At 41.5% G+C, this 10199-nt stretch overlaps 1 protein-coding gene across 1 annotated transcript in view; it reads left to right on the top strand.

Annotated features, from left to right (window-relative positions):
• Positions 1-328: 328 nt before the first annotated feature.
• Sucla2 (succinate-CoA ligase ADP-forming subunit beta) overlaps positions 329-10199 on the top strand; it is a 73413-nt gene continuing 63542 nt past the window's right edge. The window contains exon 1 of the mRNA XM_004665878.2: positions 329-442. Coding sequence (XP_004665935.1) covers positions 353-442 — 90 coding nt within the window. The 5' untranslated portion in view covers positions 329-352. The remainder of the gene's footprint in view (positions 443-10199) is intronic.

The raw sequence follows: 10199 nt of genomic DNA, 5'->3' as shown, positions 1-10199 counted from the left end.
GCAGCATTTTGAACAAAGCAGATATTTACTAATCTTGAGCGCGCCCCATTTTACAAAGGGAGGCAAGTGGGGCTCAGAGAAGTTCAGATCACAGAAGTGGCAGCGTTGCCGCCTGTAGCCCTTTGGATGTGGAGGTTGTGGCGAAAGTTCCCACTGACAGTTTCTCCGGAAGCTGGCAAACCTAGCGGTACCAGCTGAGCCCGGCCTGCCTGGGCCGTGGTGGGCGGCGGAGGGGTTAACGCGAAGCCCCGCCCCACGACGGCCGGCGTGAGCGCGTTGGGAGTGCGGCGCTGCGGGCCGCGTCGCGCCTCTGCGCCTGCGCGCGGTGTGGAGGGGACGGGGTCACACAGCCATGGCGGCCTCCGTGTTCTGCAGCCGGCAGTTGGCCGCGGCGGTCCTGAGGAGCCATCAGCCCCGTTCCGCGCTGCGTTCCGCCGCCCAGGTACTGCTGCCGGGCCTGCTTTCTGTCGGGGCCCGCGGGGAGAAGGGCGAGAGGGACACGGCGCCCGTGGGCGAGGAGCGGCGCCGCGGGCCACTTTTTGGTGGCCGGCTGGCCGGCAGTGCTGCGCTGGCCTGGGCCCGAGCCGTCCAGCCCTTGCCCCGGGCCTCGGCTTCCGTGAGGGCGGCGGGGAGCTGAGTGGAGGAGGCCGGGCCAGGGGCAGCTTCTGATGCCGTCCCGCGGCGGCCGAGCGACCCAGCGTTTGGGGAGGGGGATGCCCTTCAAGCGTCCCAGCGCGGCCCGGGAGCCGTCGTGGGCAGACCTCGGGAGACCGCGGCGTCTGCCCCTTGCTCCTCAGGTAGCTTTGCGGTGCTGTCGGTAGTCAAGTGGCGGAGTTTTCTGATTTCCTAGCGGAGCTACAAAGTCATCTTCATTTCTGGGTAGACTCGAGCTTAGTAGTCAATGTAAGTTGTTCTGTGTTTTTTGAGTATTTGGGCAACTTGGGGGAAGTCATTAAGACCTGCACCATTGCTGAAGATACTGAGCCAAAAGAAAAGTACTTGGGCCAGGAAACAGCAGCTCAGGTGAAGGCTCATCCACTTCTGAAGTCTGTGCTGCTTCAAGATCAAGCCTACTTAGTAGAGGCCCCAGTTACATTCCCAGTACCTCCTAAGTGGGCCATGGTGGTACACGCCCCCTAATTCCAGCAGGCAGAGGCAGGGGAGTCAGGAGTTCAAGGTCATCCTCAGGCTACTTAGTAGAGTTCTCTGCAAATTTGGGCTACATGAAACCTTTCCGCAGCGGGGATGGGGGAGTTGGGGAGACGAAGAAAATAAAAATTGCCTCTTTCTTTTTTTCATTGTTGACAGCCAGAAACTGGAAGAGCATGATAGACATCCTGAGTCAGTTTGTGAGTTAGGAACAGATTCAGATTTAGGCCTTTTATTTTATTTTTTTTTTACCTATTTATTAGAGACAGAAAGAGGGAGGGAGGGAAAGAGGGAGAATGGGCAGGCCAGGGCCTCTAGCCACTGAAAATGAACTCCAGGTGCATAAGCCACCATGTGCATCTGGCTTATGTGGGACCTGGAGAATGGAACCCGGGTCCTTGGGCTTCACAGGCATAGTCCTTAACCATTAAGCCATCTCTCCGGCCCAGATTTAGGCCTGTTAAAAAGCTGTTCATGTTTTCAGCTGAGGGTGTTTCCTAATAGAAGTGATTTTATTTATTTATTTTGACTTGAGCTTCTTTAAAGGGAAGTTTAAGAATTTTAGGAATGTTTTGAAAATGAAGATTTCTTGAAATATGTTTTCATTCTAATAACTTTTATCCTTTTTGGAAATTCCCTTAAAAACTTTTTCATATGGGGCTTTATAATTAATGTATTGTTTTTATAACACTCTTTCTTTTACACCATAGCTTTAAGAATTGTAAGTTTGTAAAGACCTTAATCTAACCCCTTCTTATTGTAGATGGCAACACAGAACTTGCTCAAGGTCACATATTGAATTTAGCAATTATTTTCACTTTGCTTAGCTCTCTGACCTTCCAGTTTTTCTGCATCTTTGTTGAAAATAGGCCAGGTTATGAACATATTTAAGATTTTCTTAGATTTGTCAGGAATTGATCACCTTTTTTTTTTTTGCAGTAGAAATGCTCCTTTTCCTTTTTTTTTAAAGTTATCATTTGTAGTTTACACATAATATACTTATTTATAATATAATAATACAGAATACATAATAGTAATACATAATTGTAAATATTTATGGTGTGTGTGTGTGTGTGTGTGTGTGTGTTTCAAGATAAGGACTTGTGCTCTAGCTCAGGCTGACCTGGAATTCACTATGCAGTCTCAGGCTGGCCTGAACGCATGGTAATCCTACCTCTGCATCCTGATTGTGGGATTAAAGGCAAGTGCCACCACGCCTGGCCAGTGTGATGTTTTAATACATTTATAAATTGTATTACAATCAAATCAGGGTAATTAGTATTTTCCATATTCCATCATCTTAAACACTTACCATTTCTTTGTGTTGAGAACATGTATAATATGCTTGTCTACTTTAAGAATAGAGGGAGGAGAGATGGCTCAGTGGTTAAGCCACTTGCCTGCAATGCCGAAGGCCCTGACTTTGATTCCCCAGTATCCACATAAAGCCAGATGCACAAAGTGATACATGCATTTGGATTTTGTTTGCAGTGGTGGGAGGCCCTGGTGCACTCATTCTCTGTCTCTCTTTGCTTGCAAATAAATTAAAAAAAAATAGACAGTATGTTATTAACCATAATCTTGGTACTGTGCAATGGTACACCAAAACGTATTCCTCCTTTAATTGTAACTGAGTGTTGCTAAGTCCTTTCAGGCAATAGCAATCATTTGATAATAACCCACTCCCCCCCCCCAAAAAAAATAGGACAAATGTGGTTTCATAATTGTGCAGTAATTTGTAAACAGAATTCAAAACTGTTGATACTCTTTTATGCTTTCTAGTGGTGCAAGGAAGTACTAGACATTAAAACACCTTTACTGTGGAGTAAAAGCCATCAGCATTACCTTATGTGTGCTAATTCTTTGAAAGTAGAGGTTTTTGAAAGAAACTTGAATACTATGCTTAAGACATGGCTGGTTTATTCTCAACTTCTTTTTTAAAACTTTTATTTTTTAAAACTTTTTTTTTTTAAATGGACTTGTTATCAAAGTGTTTTTTTTTTTAAAGATTTTATTTATTTATTTATTTATTTGAGAGTGACAGACACAGAGAGAAAGAAAGATAGAGGGAGAGAGAGAGAATGGGCGCACCAGGGCTTCCAGCCTCTGCAAACGAACTCCAGACGCGTGCGCCCCCTTGTGCATCTGGCTAACGTGGGACCTGGGGAACCGAGCCTCGAACTGGGGTCCTTAGGCTTCACAGACAAGCGTTTAACCGCTAAGCCATCTCTCCAGCCCTTAAAACTGTTTTTAAGGGCTGGAGAGAGGGCTTATCAGGTAAGGCACTTGCCTATGACGTCAAAAGACACAGGTTCAATTGCCCAGGAACCACATAAGCCAGATGCACAAGGTAGTACATGTGTCTGGAATTTGTTTGCAGTGGCTGAAGGCCCTGGCGTGTCCATTCTTTCTCTCAAATAAATAAATGAAAAATAAAATACTTTTTAAAAACCTTTTTTTTTTTGACAACCTTTATACATATAGAATATACCACAGTCATGATTCTCTTCTGCTACCCTCCTTTTTCTCCTTCCTGAATTCCCTTGTCTCTGAATCCTTTCTCTTTTCCAACTAGTCTTCTATTTTAGTGTCATCATTTTCTCCATTTGTTTGGGTCTTGTGTAGGTAGCTTGAGCCACTGTGAGGTCATGAGTACCCCTGCCACTTTGTGTCTAGAAAACATTGCAAAGCACTCCTCCCCTTTGGCTCTTACATTCTTTGCGTCACCTCTTCAGCAATGGTCCTCCAGCCTTGGAGGGTGTAATGGAGTTGTCTTACTTAGTGCTGAACACACCACTGTTATTTCTTCTCAGCATTTTGGTGAGTTTTGAGTATCCCAGTGATCACTACCATCTGAAGAGAGAAGCTTCTCTAACCAAATGTGAGAGTAGCATTAATATATGGGTATAAATGTACCAACTTCTTTTTTTTAAAATCTCAAGCTAATGAACATGTTCCAGCAATAGTACATTGAGTGTTGCATTGTTTACATATGCTTTACCTTTAAATATTGTATGCATGTATAATTCATTTATATTTGTGAAACCATTTTAAAGCAAGTTGAGTCAGGCATGGTGGTGCACACCTTTAATCCAAACATTCGGGAGGTAGAAGTAGGAGGATTGTCATGTGTTCGAGGCCAGCTTGGGACTACAGAGTGAGTGCCAGGTCAGCCTGGGCAACAGTGAGACCCTACTTGGAAAAACAAAACAACAAGGAAAGATAGTAAGTCACATGAATCATGGCTTTCCCCCTCCCCCAGAAATTTTAGAATGTATTTTTAAGAATGGAATATTTTAGAATTGGTTGTGGTGATTGATACATGTTGCAATTATTTTTCTTCGTGCTGGGATAGAGCACTCAATCAAAAGCAGCTGATGGGAGGAAAGTTGTTTATTTTTTTTAATGTTTAATTTTATTTTTTATTAAGTAGAAACTTTGTATGGACACATTATGTGTTAGTACCACCATTTCCTTTCTCCCTGTCCCCATTTCACTGAGGGCCCTCCTCACTGGGATTGCTGCTATTCCTGTGGGGGTGTGGGTTATGAGAAGTTAGAACAGCAGTCAGTCATTGTATGGGGGGGTGGGCCGGCAATGCCTCTGGACTTTCCCTTCCACTCTGTACATTCCTTTCCACTCCGTGGCTCTTAAACATTCTTTCTGGCCCCCCTTCTACAAAGTTCTCTGAGCCATGCATGGTGTGTGTGTTTTAAGTCTACTTCAGTGTTGTGTGAACTTCTGGATTTCTGGTTTGGTATGTTTTGTGTATCCTCAGTGTCTGTCTTTATCACCCTGGTGCTGGTTGTCAGGCTTGCTATTGAAGCAACACTCTTGCTCATCTTGCCAATCCCTCTATGGTTTTACCAGAACCTTGCCCAGTGTGTGAGGGATAGTTTTATCTCCCTGGTTCTTACTGCTTTCTGAAAAAGAAAACCAGGTTATCTAATGGAAAATAAGTTTAGCATTAGGTTAAAAGGGATAAGCATTGTTAGTTAATAGAGATTTTGATGGGTGTAGCCTCACTTTTGGTCAAAGACTAGTGGGAGTTTCTTGTTGGAGTCCATGATCTTGGTCTGCGTAGGATTCTGACTTGGATCCCAGTTCTAGCTGTGGGTTCCTTTCCACTGAGTGGATCTCTTAGCCAATCAGGGAGCCATTGCTTACCCACATAGGCTAGGTGCCACTATTGTAAGGTGTGTCCATCTTGTCAGGCTGGTTGCTTTCATATAGCAGTATCCCCTGCTTGCACCCAAGGTTGTTGGCCATTTTTGCCCAGCAGCTCAGCACTATATGGGCAGACCATCTGGGCTCTTGCTCCCTTCTGGATTCTAGCGAGATCTCTTGATATTCTGTGTTGGCAGCATGTGCTGTCTTCAGTCATGTCTTTTATCTCAGGTGGGTAATCAAGTGCCTTGACAAAAGCTTGTCTTGTTTTGGGGACCTTTTATTTTTATTTTGGCTTAAAGTCTCAAGGGGAAGTTTCATGATGGCAGAGGACAGCATTGCATGAGCAGAGGCTGGACATCACAATCTGCCATGGCAGATGGAAAACAGCAGCAGGATAGAGAGCAAAATTCTGATGAGTGCTGGTTGTAACACCCTAAATTTCCCCCAGTAACACACCTCCTCTAGTAAGGCTCTCTATCCCCAATTGCCACAAGCTGAGGATTAAGTCTGTAAAACACATGAGTTTATGGGGGTCATCCATTCCAAGCCACCACAATACATCTAGTCCCAGCTACTTGGAAGCTTAGGTGGTAGGATCACTTGGTCCTTGGAGTTCTAGATCAGCTTGGGCAGCATAGTTAGACACCCCCCATCTCAAAACAAACAAAACATAACAACAACCAAACCAAACCTGAGCACCTACCAGTCTCCAAAGAATAAGACCTCCTAAATAATCACAGTATAATAAAATCTAAGAACCTTATTTTTTTTGTTTTGTGAAACAAAGTTTGTTTTTTTTTCTCTCTTTTTTTAAAAAAAATTTTTAATAGCATTTTCCATGATGATAAAAAAACTCCATGGTAATTCCCACTCTCCCCCCCCCACACTTTCACCGTTGAAATTCCATTTTCCATCATATTACCTCCCCATCTCAATCATTGTACTTACATATATACAATATCAACCTATTAAGTACCCTCCTCCCTTCCTTTCTCTTCCCCTTATGTCTCCTTTTTACCTTACTGGCCTCTGCTACTAAGTATTTTAATTCTCATGCAGAAGCCCAATTATCTGAAGCTAGGATCCACATATGAGAGAGAACATGTGGCACTTGGCTTTCTGGGCCTGGGTTACCTCACATAGTATAATACTTTCCAGGTCCATCCATTTTTTGCAAATTTCATAAGTTCATTTTTCTTTACTGCTGAGTAGAACTCCATTGTATAAATGTGCCACATCTTCATTATCCACTCATCGGTTGAGGGACATCTAGGCTGGTTCCATTTCCCAACTATTATAAATTGAGCAGCAATAAACATGGTTGAGCACGTACTTCTAAGGAAATGAGATGAGTCCTTTGGATATGCCTAGGAGTGCTATAGCTGGGTCATATGGTAGATCAATCTTTAGCTGTTTTAAGAACCTCCACACTGTTTTCCACAATGGCTGGACCAGATTGCATTCCACATCCCCACCAACATTTATGATCATTTGTTTTCATGATGGTGCCCAATCTGACATGAGTGAGATGGAATCTCAATATAGTTTTAATCTGCATTTCCCTGATGACTAGTGACGTAGAACATTTTTTTAGATGCTTCTATGCCATTTGTATTTCTTCCTTTGAGAACTCTCTATTTAGCTCCAAAGCCCATTTTTTAGTTGGCTTATTTGATTCCTTATTATTTAACTTTTTGAGTTCTTTGTATATCCTAGATATTAATCCTCTATCAGATATATAGCTGGCGAAGATTTTTTTCCCATTCTGTAGGTTGCCTCTTTGCTTTTTTCACTGTGTCCTTTGCAGTGCAAAATCTTTGAAATTTCATGAGGTCCCAGTGATTAATCTGTGGTTTTATTGCCTGAGCAATTGGGGGTGTATTCAGAAAGTCTTTGCCAAGACCAATATGTTGAAGGGTTTCCCCTACTTTTTCCTTTAGCAGTTTCAGAGTTTCAGGTCTGATGTTAAGGTCTTTAGTCCATTTGGACTTAATTCTTGTGCATGGCGAGAGATAAGAATCTATTTTCATCCTTCTGCAGATATATATCCAGTTTTAAAACACCATTTGCTGAAGAGGCTGTCTCTTCTCCAATGAGTATTTTTGGCATTTTTATCGAATATCAGGTGGCTATAGCTACCTGGGCTTACATCTGGGTCCTCTATTCTGTTCCACTGATGTACATGTCTGTTTTTGTGCCAGTATCATGCTGTTTTTGTTACTATGGCTCTGTAGTATAGGATAAAATCAGGTATGGTGATACCACCAGCCTCATTTTTGTTGCTCAGTATTATTTTAGATATTCGAGGTTTTTTGTGATTCCAAATGAATTTTTGGATTGTTTTTTCTATTTCCATGAAGAAAGCCTTTGGAATTTTGATAGGGATTGCATTAAATGTGTAGATTGCTTTTGGTAAGATTGCCATTTTCACAATATTGATTCTTCCAATCCAGGAACAAGGGATGTTTCTGCACTTTATAGTGTCTCCTGCAATTTCTCGCATGAGTGTTTTAAAGTTCTCATTGTAGAGATTCTTAACTTTCTTGGTTAGGTTTATTCCAAGGTACTTTATTTTATTTGATGCAATTGTGACCGGGAGTGATTCTCTGTTTTCATCCTCTGTGTGTTTGTTGTTAGCATATATGAAGGCTACTGATTTCTGTGTGTTTATTTTGTATCCTGCTACATTGCTGTAGGTTTTGATCAGCTCTAACAGTTTGCTAGTAGAGTCTTTAGGGTCCTTTATGTATAGAATCATGTCATCTGCAAATAATGATAACTTGATCTCTTCCTTTCCAATTTGTATCCCTTTTATGTGTGTCTCTTGCCTTATTGCTATGGCTAAGACTTCCAGAACTATATTAAATAAAAGTGGGGACAGTGGACATCCTTGTCTTGTTCCTGATTTTAGTGGAAAAGCTTCCAGTTTTTCCCCATTTAGTAATATGTTGGCTGTAGGCTTGTCATAAATAGCCTTTATTATATTGAGATATGTTCCTTCTATTCCCAGTCTCTGTAGGACTTTTATCATGAAGGGATGTTGGATTTTGTCAAATGCTTTCTCTGCTTCTAATGAGATGATCATGTGATTTTTGTCCTTCAACCCGTTTATGTAATGTACTACATTTATAGATTTGCGTATGTTGAACCATCCCTGCATCTCTGGGATAAAGCCTACTTGGTCAGGGTGAGTGGTCTTTTTGATATATTCTTGTATTCTGTTTGCCAATATTTTGTTGAGAATTTTTGCAACTATGTTTATGTGGTTCTGGTGCTCTCTTCTGTTAACTAGTATTTGTGTATTGCTTGTTTTTTCTAGGTTCCTTATATGTGTGCTTTTCCTTTTCTTCAGCATGGAGGATTCTATCAAGTATTTTCTGTAGAGCTGGTTTTGTTTTCAAATACTCCTTTAACCTGCCTTTGTCATGGAATGTCCTTATTTCTCCGTCTATTTGAATGGATAACTTTGCAGGATAAAGTAACCTTGGTTGACAGTTGTTATCTTTCAGAACTTGCAATGTATCACCCCAAGCCCTTCTGGTTTAAAAATTTGTGTTGAATAATCTGCTGTAATCCTGAAGGTCTTACTTTTGTAGGTAACTTGATTTTTCTCTCTAACTGCTTTCAATATTTTTTCTTTAGTGTGTGTGTTTGGAAGTTTGATTAAAGTATGGCGAGGAGAGGTTCTTTCTAGGTTTTGTCTGGCTGGGGTTCTAAAGGCTTCCTGTATCTGCATTGGCACCTGTTTTCCTATTTGGGGGAAATTTTCTTCTATGATTTCGTTAAAGACACCTACTATGTCTTTTGAGTGAAATTCTTCTCCTACTATGTCCTGAAATCTAATATTTGATCTTTTCATTGTGTCCCGAATATCTTGAAATTCCCACTCTTACTTTTGTATAAGTTTGTCTTTCTCTTTGTTGGCCTGTATTAGATCTGCCACCTGGTCTTCTAGCTTAGATATTCTGTCCTCTCCTTCATCCATTCTACTTGTGAGATTTTCTACAGAGTTTTTAATTTCATTAACTGTGTTCTTCATTGCTAGTAATTCTGACTGTTTTTTCTTTATTATTTCTATTTCCTTATTTATGTCTTGTATTGCCTTCTTTATTTCATGAAATTGGTGTCTTGAATCTTCTTTGATTCCTTTGATTTCCTCTTTAAGTTCCTCTTTGACTCCTTTGATTTGTTCTCTGACTTCTTTGAACATATTTACAATCATTCATTTGAAATATTTTTCAGGCATTTCCTCTAACTCGTTCTCACTGGAGGTCTTTTCTGATGCATTAATACTTTTATGTGGATTTATATCGTCTTGCTTTTTAGTGTTCCTTGTGTTATAATGTATATATTTTTGCATCCTGGATTAAATTAATGCTTGGATTTTCTAGCTAGCTGGGTATTCTTAGCTGTTTCAATTGATTTGATGTTATATATTTTCACGGTAGGATCTTAAGGTGTTAGATGTGGCTCTTAAGACTCTGAGAGTATCTACAAAGGTGCTCCTTGGGTTGAGTTTCCATGCTATGGGAGTATTCACGTAGGCTGAGTGGAATAAAACACAGATAGATCCTAAAAGTAACTAAACACTGTACCCATTCAGTCAAAAACAGCCCCATGTATGTATGCCAGAGTAGTTATTATAACAATGAGATCCTCTATCAACATAGAGGTTAAGATTTCTGGTCTGTTGAGGGATCCCAGTCAGCTTATGACCAAGTGAGACCCTTCCCTGGTGCAAACCCACTTACCTTGGATGACTTTGGTCTCAGTCAAGTTGCTGCCTGGGTTGTCGGGCTGCTGTTCAGATTTCTGGAGCTGGGCACTGGCTTATCCTGCAGGGCAAATCTAGCCTGGCAACTGTGGCCCTGTAGATCCGC

This window comes from Jaculus jaculus, chromosome 3 (assembly GCF_020740685.1).
Source record: "Jaculus jaculus isolate mJacJac1 chromosome 3, mJacJac1.mat.Y.cur, whole genome shotgun sequence".
Taxonomy (NCBI): domain Eukaryota; kingdom Metazoa; phylum Chordata; class Mammalia; order Rodentia; family Dipodidae; genus Jaculus; species Jaculus jaculus.
This window is presented reverse-complemented; position numbering and strand designations above follow the sequence as displayed.